Source organism: Lolium perenne, chromosome 3 (assembly GCF_019359855.2).
Source record: "Lolium perenne isolate Kyuss_39 chromosome 3, Kyuss_2.0, whole genome shotgun sequence".
Classification (NCBI taxonomy): domain Eukaryota; kingdom Viridiplantae; phylum Streptophyta; class Magnoliopsida; order Poales; family Poaceae; genus Lolium; species Lolium perenne.
The window spans coordinates 261,269,233-261,284,674 of NC_067246.2; the positions used below are offsets into that span (position 1 = coordinate 261,269,233).

The 15,442-nt window shown below is 42.8% G+C and overlaps 2 protein-coding genes across 2 annotated transcripts; one reads left to right on the top strand and one right to left on the bottom strand.

Moving 5' to 3' along the window:
• Positions 1-782: 782 nt before the first annotated feature.
• LOC127344164 (autophagy-related protein 2) lies at positions 783-11,222 on the bottom strand. Its single transcript, XM_071828466.1, has 14 exons — positions 10,999-11,222; positions 9,160-10,166; positions 8,353-8,501; positions 7,901-8,154; positions 4,729-7,806; positions 4,533-4,645; positions 3,693-3,885; positions 3,360-3,473; positions 3,155-3,262; positions 2,823-2,955; positions 2,459-2,661; positions 2,022-2,218; positions 1,070-1,251; positions 783-989 (listed from the first exon to the last, which is right to left on the bottom strand). The coding sequence occupies exons 1-13, from the start codon at positions 11,182-11,184 to the stop codon at positions 1,191-1,193; spliced, it is 5,796 nt and encodes a 1,931-aa protein (XP_071684567.1). The 5' UTR covers positions 11,185-11,222; the 3' UTR covers positions 783-989; positions 1,070-1,190.
• A 668-nt stretch (positions 11,223-11,890) lies between these two features.
• On the top strand, positions 11,891-14,658 carry LOC127344168 (26S proteasome non-ATPase regulatory subunit 13 homolog B). Its single transcript, XM_051370387.2, is given in 6 exon segments — positions 11,891-12,239; positions 12,241-12,654; positions 12,735-12,815; positions 13,745-13,941; positions 14,046-14,145; positions 14,237-14,658. Coding segments are annotated over 6 exon segments (1,056 nt in total). The 5' UTR covers positions 11,891-12,161; the 3' UTR covers positions 14,423-14,658.
• Positions 14,659-15,442: the final 784 nt, after the last annotated feature.

Consider the following 15,442-nt stretch of genomic DNA (forward strand, 5'->3'; position numbering starts at 1 on the left):
CATGCGCGCAGCAGTGCGACGGCAAGTAAGCGCGCAGTGGCGCGGAGCAGCAGCAGCTAGCTAGCTGCTAGCATCAATCAATCTCTTAGAACAAGTACAATAAATCCTAGTCAGCTGGCTATAAAAATTAAAATAATATATTATTGATAAGTTGGAGGAGAGAGAAGGACAGTGGACTCTTATGCAAGAGCCAACTCTAGCACGTGCTTCTAGGCACTTTATGAGAGTGAAAGGTGGGCCATATATTGATAAAGTACTATATTTTTATAGCTCCTATTGTATATGTTAGCTTTAAGTTGACTGTAGATGATATGGCACTTGGCTTATAGCCAGCAGCTAGCTACACTATTGAAATTGCTCTTAGAGATGTAGCAATCACATAAGCACGCGGCCGTGTCCGACCGCGCCGCCCCATCAACTCCTCCGGCGTTCGATTCTTCGATTCCTTGTGCACGACCGTTCCACGCCTGACCCTCAAGCTCGCGGCTGCAGTCAGGGGCGCGGCCGCCGGCCCGTACGGGGAGATCTACGCAGCGGCGCGGACAGTTCTTGTGAAGAAGACGATAATTTTTCGAATATTCCCTTTTTCAGTTTTAGTTTACAGGGTCTGTTCCGCGTCAGCCGTTTTACGACCCGTAAACACGTTTTCGGAAGACTGAACTCGAGTTTTTCGGTTTGCACTTTTAGAGCTCTGCTAGAGATGCTCTAGCTAGAGATGCTCTAATATGTACACTTGCAAAGCGTGAGGATGTATCATTGGCGGTTTAGCAAGCCCATAAACATACTAGCAACCGAAACAGAAGCGTTACTATTTACATCTGCACAGCTCAGAAAGCAACAAACTTATGTACAAATGCCTGCCAGGAGCTTACAAAACTTCCACCCGAGGTGGAGAACGTGTGGTGACTACAACCCATGGTGTGTATTAACTTGCATACTATAGAAGGGCATTGATGCCACATATATAACCTACGCTAAAAGCTGTACACCTGCATGGATGTATCAGAAACTCCATTAAGAACAAAACAGATGGTCTCTAGCAATACAGCAACACGGAGCTCTCACTTACGCTGTACAAGTTAGCCCGCCACCACTTTATGGAATCAAAACGGGTGCTCTTCAACCGCTCCTCTTCCATAGAGACGATGGCGATATGACCATAGCTTAACCAGCCTCCTCATGAATGAAGTCTATGATTGAGAAGGCCCGGAATATTTGTATGCAGATTCTTTCTTGTGTGCAGGATCCAGGCTGTGAGAAATATACATGAAGTAAGAATAATGTACCAATAACAGTAAATGTTCAGCAACACTTAGCTCGGTCAGTGCAAAACCAGGTTACTGCGAAGGAACAAATCAGCTGCATTATTTTTCTTTGGCCCGAAATATATTGTTAGGACCTCTACAAAACATCGAAGGTATTCCTTAATATTATCTTTGTTACTGTCGACAGGCAATTCTTTTAAAAGAATAACATTACAGATGGATTGTCCAATATATTACAAGCTTGGTTTATACTCCCTCCGTGTTACATCTTATATTATGGGACAGAGGGAGTAGAATTCAATTGCATAGTTCTTGCACGGTTTAGCTTCACCATAGATCATTGTTGGTAACATAAATGTGCATGCAGTGTCTAAAATGTGAAGTGCCAACTGCCAACTGCAAGCTGATAAGCACTGACAATACATGTGACTACAGAGCAAATTCTACTCCCTCTGTCCCATAATATAAAATGTGAAGTGCCCACTGCTGTAAGCTGATAAGCACTGACAATACATGTGAATAAAGAGCAAATTCTACGCCCGCCCTCCCATAATATTTAACCACTTGACCTACTACATACATAGAATAAATTGATACATATCGACAGCCTGTTGAGGACAGAAATGAACGAATTTAAGAAATCAGGAAGACAGGAAAAGCGAAGTCAATAGTCCATTATGATGGTTGTAACTAAATGATGTATGCCTGTATCTATAGACTGTTTCCAGCAGTATTTGAGAACGGGCAAAAACTCACCTGTTTCTTAGCCCAAGAAGTGCATAATGTACAGCACGAGCAGAAGCTGATACTGGAGCTACTGCAGCAGCTGGAGCTCCACATATTGCAGTAGCCAACACTGAACCAGGGCCACCCCCACGATTATAAACCTTGATAGGATTGCCAATCAAAGCAGAAGCTGTCCTTCCAAGCCCATCAGTTAAACTTTCATAGGCCTGGACAAATTTGAAGTGAATATTAATAACATTAGGCAAGAAATGAACCATCTTATATTATGTTAGGCTTCAGAACTAGATAGAGTTCAGAGATATTAACAGGAACCAATTTTAAGGTCCATTTCTAACAAAACAAAATAGATCGAAACAAGACATTAGCAATGCAGGTGCCTCCTGAAGATTTAATTGTCTTTTATTGGCAGAACAGGAGATGTTTTTATCACGCAATTCAGACAATACCTGCTTCAACCCTTGATGTGCACCTTCAGGCTGGTTGGCTCTTATATTGTCTTTGGGTTTTCTTGCTTCGCGTGAGGTTGAAGGAGGTGGAACAGCTGTAAGTGCACGTTCTGTCTTCAAAAGCAAATCATGAGCTCCCCCTGCTAAATGGACACCAAGCCCTACAGCTTCGATGGACACACTTCTGATGAAAGCAACCGCACCTGTCAAACGGCAGGTAAGACTGTCAATATTTCTTGCAACACATGTCATCATTAACTAATTGATTTATTAATATAATAACATCACATATTATTAACACTTCAACAGAAATGTTAGATAATTGTTCATATCAGTGTCGTAGAATAGTGTAGATCTAGCTTACCTCTTTGCATTCCCTTGAGCAACTTGCGGTCCTTCTTGTAGCTTTTGAATGGTAGTGAAACCAATTTCTTAGTGCCTGAACCGACAGCAACTAATGATTTTATAGGTGGGAGCCCTTTTAACAATTTATGGACCTACACAAGCAGCATATTGTCAATTCAGGTGAGGGCAGGATTTCTTTTTGCAAGACAAAGCAGATTTACAGTTCTCTTTATTTTGCAAAGTACATATGCTTTGACATGAAGCACTGCATATTTAATCTGTGTTTCTTTATGATATCAAGTGTATTAAGCATGTCTAAATGTACAGTTGTGCATGGGGGAAAATCAGGACCTGATTTTTGGAAATGTCCTCCAGCCACTCCGCAGCTACTGTTTCACATATACTGTTCCACCCGTAAACACCCATTGCAGAAACATTCTTAAGCTTCAAATCAATTCCCTGCACACAAAAAATATTTCAGGGTTGTCTGTTGGTACACAGATAATCATCAGTGAACTAACTGCTCTAAAGTATTTCTTATGCAAAAACGAATTACCTTCCATGGAAGGATGTTGAGAAGTTCTGCATAATTTCCTTTGCCAAGTGCAATAGGATCAAACTGGCGAGGAATATAATTAATATGCAGAACCAGAGGCTTCACGTCAAATTTCTGGCACCATAGAAAAATATTAGATTGTTCACTGAAGACAAGCAGAGCCCAGCTGGCTATTGCTTACTAGTGCAAAAAATGAGAAAACGGAAGAAGTCGATGACTGTTGGCGTTAGTATTTTTTTTTAGTATGCCAGGTTACTGGGTGCAGAAAGTTCTCATGTGATCCCTATGAAGTCCCGTGATTAAGAGGGAAACAGTCATTGTAAGTTCAAATACCTGAAAGAAAGGAAGTAATGCCTCATCCACAATTGCAGCGCTTCCATATGTTGTGCTGTCCATACCAACAATCTCATTTTCGTAAGACAGATGAGGGTTGCGGTTGCTAGATTCATTCTGGAAGAAACTGATGAGGAAGTTCAGTTGCCCCTGATCAAGATGTAATTGAAGAGGCAAAATCTCAAGGCATAACCTGAAGAAAGATGCAAGAGAAGGGGGTTAATCGACACACTGAGGGAGCATAAAAGGTGTCAGATAGGAGTTGAAAAATAGCCAGCATAATTCCTTGGAACTACAATTTAACACTAAAGTATGGCAGAGACACAAATTAGTTATAAGGTCAAAGGTCTAAAGAGCAACAATGCTTCATAAACAACCAACCAAATATGCATGAAGAATATGGATCTGCTATCTGGAACTTTTCTCAGAACTTCCAAAGCGTTAACAATATGCATAAGCAACTATAATAGTGGAATTGGGTCAAAACACTACATCAGATTAGATCCAATTACTACGTATAAATTATGTCTGCTATTGAACTGTTAAAATGACATGTTCCATATATCCCTTACATTAGCCAAGTATACAACTTAATCTCACAATGTTCTGCAAGCAACACATAGGTTACTATACAACAATCCACCAGATTAAAGGGTGTCTTGCATGTAATATGTATATGTATGATGTATATGGGATACCCTTACAGTAATATTTACCTTTAACCATTTGAATATGTCTAAGTATCGAACGAAGGACGAACACGGTACAGAGCACAGAAACAAGGAAATATCTTTTCCAGTAGATTAATTCGTTGTGTATGCAATCTAGTGCTGCACATACCTGTAGTCTTCCAAAGGAGCCTCTGGTTCAGGCCTTACAGACTCCAGTTCTAACTTGAATGCAGGGGAGCAAGATTCTCTTGGGTAGTCCTTCGAGTCATAGCATCCAAGAACCTTTTAAAAAAAGACAGAAGTTTAGCATTAATCGGTGATAAAAACAATTTATCAATGAAATTTAGCCAAAAAAATATGTGTACCATTTTCCATGGAGCATGCACATTTTGGTCACAAAGATTTAGGTCCTGGGCAGAGATGGCTAACTTAGAAACAGAAACATCCCCATCTGGATACATATCAAATTGCATACTGAGCCCTGACACGATAAATTCCAAAGAAGAGCTCCTATCTCTTCCATTTGAGCACGTACGGCTCGTTAAATCGTTCTCAGCTAATGACCAGTCATCTCCAGCATACATTCGCCACTTAACATCTATATCATGAATAAGAATCTGGCCTTTCAGATTGCAAGATTCATCAGAATTCAAGTTGCGAACAGCATGATCACCTTCTTGTTGGAACACATGCTCTCCATGCAGGTTGTTCCTTTTTGAGACATGGTTTTCAACTATCGTCAAGGGAGTATTGCTGTACCATCCACCATCATCGCAGTCCACAGATTTACAAGCATCATCACCAGATGTGCACTGATGGTTTACTTTACGAGATGATAATGATGAATTCAGAAGATCAGGCATATAATAAGAGTCAGTGATGTGGTCAGGACAGGAGTTCTGCTTTCGTGGTATTTGAGCAGTACTGTCTGCTGGAGTGACTAATGATGATCCAAGCGAAATGTGTGAAACACAGGCATCAGTTGCCTCAGGGTTAATCATACTCATCTCATACTCAACATTCACTTCACTGTTACTAAATGAGTTATGACAATTTCTGTCCCAGAAATTGTAGGTTGTGTTGGCCTGGTCACTGTAAAAAGCATTATCAATTATGTCATCAAGCAAACCGTCAGACTTGGACTCTGCTGAATCTGCGAAGCTGTCAGTGCTGTTCTCTGACATATCTGATGCATCACTGGCCATATTTTGCGTGTTTGCCTGTTGGACAATATTCCACCTAGATTGGAGATGAACTAAGGCATCCCGCATATCTGGAGCATATAGCTTCTGTAATTGAGAAACCAAATGGACAAGACCATATGTTGAATCACGGCAGGTACCAATATCAAATTGTGACTCGGATATTTCAAGCTTCCAAAAGGAAGTATCAATTTGTAGAGCAGCTTCAACGAATGTATTATGGCCAATCTTAGCATAGCCCATTTGACGGAGGTAATCCACATCATAACCGCAAGTAACATTTTTCGAACCAGATGATCCACAGATGAGAAGCCCGAGATCTCGTAGTTGGATGTCAAAATCAGTAGCTGCGGAGTCTGATGCAGATTTGCTATGAAGTTTAAATGAAGAGGCAGCTAAAAGGCATGAAAAAGACTTGCAATCTGGAGCTTCAGCACCGAGTGTAGAATTTTTCCGGTGAGGTTCATAGCTCAGAGCAACATCAGCCAACTCAAGGAAAAAAGATGACCAAAAAGGTTCACCAGCCTGTGAACTATTTGTGCTACTACTATTACTGGATTGTTCAGATCCACTTGAACCTGAACTGAACAGCAAAGATATTGCACTGATCCAATCCATTCGTCCACCAGGTGCCACAAGTGTCCCAGAACGAACATAGACAGAAGTATAATTCTCTTGTAGTTTTGGGTTCCTGATGTGGGTCACAGAACAGCCAGCAGTTCCGAAAGACAATACATTATTCCCTTCACCGTCACCCCGCTGACTAGCGGAGTCCTTGCAAATAACTAGTTGAAAATCTTTGCTTTCTTCACAAGTTTGATCATCTGTACCACTAACAGAACCCCAAAGCTCACCTTCACCATGATTCACCCAAAGAAAACTGGAATTATTGACCCCACCAACATTAGAAAATGAGCACAGAGACAATTTTGAAACGGACAACTTGAGGCGATTCCAGGAGCCTTCTAGTTCTGCCTGCAATGAAGGACTAACTTCCACAGTTTCATCCAACTCAGTGCAAATATCCAACATGCTGCATTCAAAAATGACAGATGTTTGAATGGCAACTTCGCTGTTTTTGTCCTTGCCATTTTCAGAACTGCCTGTTGCTACATCTGACAGCCCATCAACTATGAGATCTAGCAGCTGATTTAGTTGTCCACAATCCTTCTTATTGAGATGAACTGAAACACAAGGAAGTTGAACATGCAGCAAGAATTCAGTGCTCTGAATGAGCTCCTGGCGTATAGTAAAACTTGACTCTACAAGATCTTGTGAAGTTGTAGAAGAGGCAACGCCGACCCATTTGTTATTTTCTTTCTGAGTAATCTTCTGGTCGTGTAGGTTTGGCAAACTCCATACTTTGTTCACCATCTCAGGGCAAGTTACAGGATGACTTTTCCGGATCATTCTAATGCTGGAGTCATGATATTCGGATCTAGTCACCGATAAAATCTTCAAAGCAGAGAAAGTTTGCCTGCTCAAAGAGCCGATTCTACCATCCAATACACCGACAGGTTTAATGAAGTAGATGTCAAAGTTCCCAGTAGCCAAATGGAGTGAAGTAGATGGTGTGCTCGGATGACCATCATTAGATCTTTCATTTCGAAGTGGGGAAGGGGCTTTCTGAGATAACGTGTGGTCGAGGACAAGGAACTTATCCAAGATGGACGGACGACTTAAATCCCAAGAGGGCTCATAAGGAAAGCAAAGAATGATTCTTGCATGCGATGGGGCTATCTGAACCTTCAGGCTCTCGCTGGACGAAGTATAAGCCAATTTGCTGTTTTTTTCATCACCATCCCTGTGAAGTTTATGCTCTCCATGAAGATCAGACTTAACTTTACTGATAAATTTCAGTACCATGTATACTGTATGGAAGTGCACCCACAAAATCAAAGGAGCCAAATGAATTGACAGTGAAGTTGAGCTTCCTGAGTTGCCATCTTGATCCGTGTTACTGACATCATAATGGAATGTGCACTCACCAAATGTTTTTAGTAGCTCAACCTTAATGAATTTATCTGAATTGTGAGAACCGCGTCCAGCTGTTTCCACCCAGTAATCTTGAGAAGCAAATGGGAATTGAGGGAGAGCAGCTTGAACTTCTCTACAGAAGTTATTATTTAAGAAAGCAGTCCCAAGGTGTGAGTGGGTTGAATTAGTATTTTCAGTACTGTAGTATTCATCAAGCTTCATGTGGGCAATCGATGCCTTGAAACCTAAGTTTCTGGGATATGTCTGCGGACATCAGAAAAAAAGATTCAGCATCAAGCTTCATAACACTTCAATGATACATGAACTGAGAACAAGTACTGGAGGAGGGAAAAAGTACCTCAAGTTCAAGATGTATGTTCTGACACTTGGCTTCAAGATGGTGCATATTTAAGCTGGAAGCGGTAGCAGGAGACATCATTGATTGTTCTATCTGCCCAGAGGAGAGGCAGCTCGAAAACATTTCGGAACTTCTCATATCATGGAATAGACTGGTAGAAGCACTCGAATCGCCCGCATCCATTTCATCATTTAACAAAAGAATAACAGATATCTCAGCGATGGAAGCCCGTACGGTTTTCTCAATCGGCGGTTCTGTTAGGAAGGAAAAGAGAAGTAAGTCCTGATATATAGAAGTTCAGATAATTTAATAAGAAAAGGTAAAATACTAAACCACTTGCACGATTCAATACCGGAAGTCAAAATTATTGCATTTATTGCTACTGCGCTGTTCATACCAGACAACCAAATAGAATATGAAGCATAAAGCCATAACAAATAAACATTACATACCTTTAGGAACTTGATCTGATCCAGAAGCTAAAGTGGATGCAAAAGTAATAGCGTTGAACACTGAACACGTCCAGTCCCATATGCCACTATTTCCTAAATTTGTCTGGGAGTTCCTCAGTTCTTCAAAACATTCAAAGAACTGATCAATGCTGTCAAAGATAACAACAAATCAATAATCCAATTAGGCTAGTCCAAATCTCCTTTTCTTTCTTTTTGCCTAAAAATTGGATGCTTCTCTTAATAATGGTAAAAACAAACACACTTAGCAAGAGATAGCCTCTTACAGGATAAGTATATAATTAAAGACAGTTGGAAAAAAAAAGGAAAACTATGCTGATGTCAAAAAAGAGATCTGGCACATTTGATCACTAAAACCCCATGAAACATACCAAAGCTGCAGAGAACTATTCTAGGAACTGATGCGAGCAGGCAGTGATTTGGTAAGTTACAATTTTAATGACGGTAGGACATCTAGAAGACAGATGATAAAGTACAAGACAAGAAGAAGAAAAGGAACGAGAGGAAGAATTCGCTGTAACCCCCAAAACATGTATTACAATAGTGTGAAATTGAGGAGCGAAATTTCTGTAAATCGTATATCTGGTTAAACATTCATAAACCATGGATGCAATGTGGCATAGCAACAGCATCTTTTAATTTTTACTACAATGATCTGATAACAGCTATCTCAAAAGTATACTTGTTTAAGGGGTTAATCATGTGAGCTGAAGTAAACTGGAAGATGATAGACACATAGGTACAACGTACATCATTAGGAATTTCAAGGGATTTAACAAAGAAACAGACCTTTCATCACAATCTGAATCAGGTTCGCCTTGATCTTCGTGAACAACTAGCTCCGGAATCCAATCCTGAATCACATGTGCCTTAGTTAGGAAAGAATCTTGGTATTTGTCTTGCCTATTTTGTGAAAGTGCGATCTGATCCAAATCTTCCTTGTTGGCCATCACTGATTTCGAAGCGTTTAAGGCACATCTGGAGGTGTTCAAGGACATATCTGCTGTATTATGGGCAGAATTATGTTCACCTTGGTTCCTATGCAGAGAATCCAACACGTAGATGAACCACTGGATACTGCTGATTTGTAACAACAATTCTAATGAATCAACAGATACATCTGCATCAATTTTCTTAAGGTTCAAGCATCCATTACTCCATGGGATGCTTAAGTTCAATGTCCCCGAGAATCCACCAATAGGGCCTGTCAAGACCGAGGTAGTACTATGACCTGATGAGATGTCAGCTGCTGCTCTATCCGAATTATTCTGAAGCAATACATCGACATGATCCATCTTCAAGAACTCAATCACCGCCTCATGGAACGTTACAAAATTATTCAGCTTGACAAGCCCATCTGTTGAAAGATTGGTTCCAAATTCTATCTCTTTAACCCGGAAAACTAGTGATCGGTTGTATTCTGAGACCTTGTTATCCAAACTTGTCTGAGGATCAAATACAATATATGTATTCTTAAACTTGATTTTGAAGTTTGTCAGGAACCACTTGACAGCATTGGCTATTCTCTTAACGCCTTCATCCACATCTCGAGATGCAGATGTAGAACAGTGTTTATCGGATTCATTTCTGTTGGTGTTGACGGATGTCTGCGTGCCACTACTATTACCAGAATCAGAGCACTCAGCATCTACAGGTGGAACTTCACTAGGAACAGATGGAGCAAGGACAAGCTCCAAGTCTTCCACTACAATCTCGCAACTCTTCAACTGTAGAGGAAATTTAACCAGCAGGGATTTTATCGATCCTTCTTTCACCATGAAGGGAGATCTTGATAGCTGAAACAGAAAAGGAAATATAACTAAAAAAATTATTGTAACATATATAAGAGGCAAATGAACAGTTTGAAATCTAACAAACTACAAGTTTGGATACATCAGTTTGGCGGGGAGCATGCGCACAAGATAGCACTGCAGTTTTCTAAGGCAGTAAGTACCAGAACAAATCAGGTGTCAGGTTGATAGATAGGGACAGAACACTGTTAACTAGAGAAGCTAGAAGAACATCATCCAGCTTCATGCCCTAATTAACAGGCATGTTATCCACAACTAGTGCTCAGGCAGCATGAGCCCACAAATTCTCCAGTCTAAACGTACTTTAAGTTGGTCCGATTCAAATGAAGGAACTGCAAGTAGGCACCAAGACCTCACCAGCCTGATCGTACACCTGTAGATACAAACTGCACTCCAAGAATCCTATACTAAACTAGAACGAGACAACAACTAGGACAGGAAAAACTCGCCATCCTGATTAGCGAAATCAACAAGTACCTTCCTGCGGCAAAATTCTAACAAATTGAGCTAAAAGAGTTGGAAATTCTACCAAAATTGGGCGTGTAGCATCGTTCCAGCATCCAATTGCAACCAGAACCAGATGAAACTGAATTAGTTGGTCCAACTCCCCACCACCCTACTACTAGGGTCAACCTGTCTATTTCAGCAGCATAATAATTCGATTCTCGTCAGCAGTCAGCACGGGGGGACTGACTAATCGCGACGGGATGCGACCGGAATCCCATCCCGCCGCGTCTAATCGATCGAACGCGGAAAACAATCAGCGCCCTAACTAAACCCACGCGGGAGAGAGAGAGGGGGGGGAATCGGGACGGACCTGAGCGTTGATGAATTCGGCGTTGAGGGCGAGGTCGGTGAGCTCGAGCGTGCCGCGGGTGAGCTGTAGGTCGAGCTGGTCTAGATCGAGCTCGCCCAGGAAGAACTCGCCCAACCCCTTCTTCAGCACCGCCTTGCACATCCGCTTCATCACCGCCCCCACCGAGAACCCCCGCAGCAGCCCCATCCTGCCTCCCCCGGCGGCGGGGCGGCGGGGAAGAAGTCGCCGGAAAGAGAAGGAGGATGGGTTGCTTCGGTGGTGCGGCAAGTTTTTCCGAATAAAACCTTGCGAGGTGTTGCGTCCGGAACCCTGGGAAGGTTGGGTAATTACGATTTGATTTTATACGCCGCAGGGGGAGAGAAGTGGGTAAGGGTTCGTGTCTCCCTCGGATACCTATCCTTACGTCCGTCCTTGTTTGCCGTCCGCCGGTCGAAGGAGCGCGTGTCTCTCGCCTGCGCGCGTGTTTGCGTGGCCGGGGAGCAGCGATGCGGCGGCGGGCGGCGGGCGGCGGGCGGCGGGCGGCGGGCGGCGGTGCTCGTCTCGATTGCTCGCTCGCGTCGGGGAAGACCAGCCAGCCAAACTGCCAAAGCCGGCTTGACTGGTCCTCAAGTCCAACTGGGATCTCTTTTGGTCCCAGTTGGGCCGGGCTGGGCCGTGACGGGTTGCGATGGACACTTTTCGAGGCCTCTTTCTGAGTAAGTGCGAGTCCGACCGAAAGGAAGGGGAGGGGAGGGGAGGAAGCGGCGGAGACCACCAAGCGATGGCGGCGCCGCTGGAGTTCACCATGTTGATTTGTTAATTCTGTATGTTCCGACCTGCATTTCGTTATGTACCATGACCTGTGATCCACTGATCGGCTGATGATGATATTGAGCATCATTCTTTGGTATTTTTACTGGAATTGCAAGACAAGTCATATACTTTTATCCAAATGCCTGCATGTTTCTTTGTTCATTTTGTTAGCTATATGCACCAAATCTGAAGGAGTATAATCATTGTATTTTTGTTGTGTAGTATAGTAATGCATGTAACATCGCAGCACGTTTATCATATTTTCTGTTGTGAAAACCCAAAGTTACTCATATGTGGATTTATCCTGATTCCTGCGATACTTCCATTATTTTGATCAACTGTTTGGTTCCTTTCTCGAGATATTGCTTTCCATGTCACAAGGCTTATCACCACTCTTGTCTTCTCCTTTTGTACAGGCGGGCGATGCTCTGATTCAGCTGTATAATCATTTTCATCTCTGATTTCGAAACCAAGATCAACCTTCTTAAATTTGCCCACTTCACGCTAGTAGTTTCACGCCAGTATTCAGATAAAGATGCTGCTATAAACTACCTAGAAGGTGTTATTTCAAAGCTGCATGATACCAAGGAATCACGGGTCGAAGAGCCCATTCTGTATGTGAAGATGCAGATTGCAAATTATCTTCTTGAGAAAGGGAGTCAAAAGGAGTGTAAGAAATTGCTAGACGAGGGGAAAACCACTTTGGATAGCATGGTCGATGTTGACCCATCAGTGCATTCGACCTACTATTGGATATGTTCTCAGTACTACAAAGTCTGTCAGGACTATTCTGAATTTTACAAAAATGCTCTTCTCTATCTTGCATACACAACAGTGGAGTCACTTTCAGAACCATTCAAACAGGTAGCATTGCTTACCTGGTCTTTTGAGATGAAAAATTGGATTCATAGTTGCTGTTTCTGATTTTCAATAACTACCTGCAGAACTTGGCATTTGACCTCTCACTTGCTGCTTTATTGGGTGACAACATATACAACTTCGGGGAGTTGCTTGCCCATCCAATTGTATGCCCTTACTTTATATGAGTATTTAATCTTTACTATCCGCTTGCAGTCTATTTACTTGTGACACCCATGCCTACCCTTTTAAAGAGCTAACTGTAGGTTTAATAATCCTTGAACTGTTGAGTGACACATGCTTGTATGAATATTATTATTGCCCCTTTCTGCTTACAATATATGAATTAATTTATATTTAAATAAGACAGTTACATTTAGCTCCCAGTCGTCCTACTAGATCATAAACGAGTATTTATGTTTAGTTTCTTGCAATCAGAGCATGTGCATGGTTTTTGAGTTGCGACAAAAAAGTGAGTAGCCAATGCTGCGACTCAGTGTATAGTCGGCGAAAGTTGCTGTATAGTCGGCGAAAGTTGCTGTATAGTCGCCATAAGTCGCTCTATAGTCGTCGCCGTGATTTTGGAAAACGACACGGCGACTATACAACGACTCAAAACGCATGAGCATTGTATTTTTGCCTTTTGGTTATCTGAAGGTCTGTTTTTGCTCCATATTTATATATGTATATGGAGTGTCTGCCTTGTGTAAGCTTATATCCAACTGATCTGGTCATTCATAATAATTGTCTCTTCATCTTTGCTATTTCTTGCCATTGACTAGGAGCAATTGTTACCATTATCATACAAGTCTTTATTTTAAAAGCTGGGATTAAAATGTGTTCTGTTGAAATATCTGGAGCCCGGCGTTGAAACAAAGTAGTGTTCATATTTACCTTGTGTGGTTCAGTTTCTTCAGTAAAAATGTTAAGCTGGTAGTAACATTACAATTAGTGTTCTTAGCTATATATGTTGCTGAACTTGCCTCAGGCTATTTTTCAGATGTAGTGTCTTTTGTTCTGATTCCTTACCACCACAATCTGCATAATTTTGCTGTATCAGCATGCACATCTTATTCCTCTTGTGGATATCATGTAGATCCATAGCCTTGTGGGAACAGCGGTGGAGTGGATTTATCATATGTTGCAAGCCTTCAACTCTGGCAATCTAGCCGCCTATCAGGAACTCTGCAAAGTTCACGGCGCCGCCTTGGCTGCACAGCCTGCTTTGGCACAAAATGAGAGCAGGCTATTTGAGAAGATCAATATCCTCTGCTTGATGGAAATCATTTTCAGGTAATTCCCGTGGGTACAGAGCAAACCGAGAGGCTGATTGTTGTTACCCGTTTGCTACTATTCAGAGCACAGCTTTGTTCCCTAAATGTTTTTATCCATTGCAGTCGAGCATCTCAAGACCGTACAATTCCGTTGAGCACAATAGCTGAGCAAACCAGGCTATCAGTTGAAGATGTGGAGTATCTGCTAATGAAGAGCCTCTCTGTAAGTCCCGCACTCCCTTGTGGCTGTATGTATAGTTCCAGTGACAGTCAGAAGTGAAATGATGAAACGGCTGCTTTCTTACATGTTGCAGGCTCATCTAATCGAAGGCATAATCGATGAGGTCGATGGAACCGTCCACGTTTCGTGGGTGCAACCGAGGGTCCTTGGCATCGACCAAGTGAAATCCCTGCGTGACCGGCTGGACACCTGGGTCGGGAAGGTGCACACGACTGTGCTATCTGTCGAAGCCGAGACGCCTGACTTGGTCTCTTCGTGATGTTCCTGGGGTGCCCTGGTGAACGACGACGGCTGTGACCTTACGGAGTGAAAGAAAGAATGAGGAACTTGAAATTTGTATTGATTCTTAGGCTGCAGGCTCGCAAAACCTAGAAAGATTTGTAAACGTTGATCAGTGTCATTTTGTTTTGGATGTGTAACTCAACTGTACGTTCGGTCTTACTAAAATTTGCTTCTGATCCCCGAAGACCGAAGTGGATTGGAAAACAGTTGTCAGTGTTACGACGTCAATTGATATATTTTTCCCCTTCTCATCGACAGTTATTATGCTAAACGACTGTTGAAAAACATAACAAACATGCTAAACGGTACATGGAAGAATCGGTAAGTATCTTTTATGCATGAAGTTCCTATGCACATTGTGCACTAAACCAATAATCTATTGCAGTACAAAAAAAACAAGTGTACTGCTACTGTATGTTGTTTGAGTACAAAGTCCCTTTCAGTAGTAGCGAGCACATGAATAGCAGCAGGGACAACATCGACGATCGAAAGTAGACGTCGGGGCGGTGCGGCGCAAGTAGGGATCATCCGGAATCACATCGTCAATGCAGTGCCGCAGCCCCTCCTCGAAGCGATCCAGCTCGCGATCGTAGGAGCGCCTCCCGTCGACCAGCCCGTTGACGCCCTTGCCGGGAGCGGGAGGGCAGCCCATGGCGAGCCACAGCCTGGCGCAGCCGTACGAGTAGCCGCCCGCCTCCGCGCGCCTGGCGGCAACGCTGGCCACCTCCTCCGCCGCCTCGCCGACGACGATCTCGTTGGCCCAGTATTCATCGAGCCCGTGCGTTGGGGTTGGGCTGTTGCCGGTGGGGCGCAGAGGAGGATGAGGGTGGCGGCGAGGGCGAGCAGGCAGGGCCGGCGCACAGAGGTGGCCATACCAAATCTGGATACCTTGTTTGCAGGCTCCGTAAGTTTGAGTCGGGTCCCGTTATCTTTATTTTCTTTTCTTGAAACGGGTTCGCGTGGGACTAGTGAGGAAACGGCAAAATCTTTCAAAACT

Coding starts and splice junctions, on each gene's coding strand:
- LOC127344164 (XM_071828466.1), bottom strand. CDS start 11,184: ATGGGGCTGCTGCGGGGGTTCTCGGTGGGGGCGGTGATGAAGCGGATG. Junction 8,502..9,159: donor GATTCAGATTGTGATGAAAG/GTCTGTTTCTTT, acceptor TATCTTTGACAG/CATTGATCAGTTCTTTGAAT. Junction 2,956..3,154: donor AGGACATTTCCAAAAATCAG/GTCCTGATTTTC, acceptor CTGCTTGTGTAG/GTCCATAAATTGTTAAAAGG.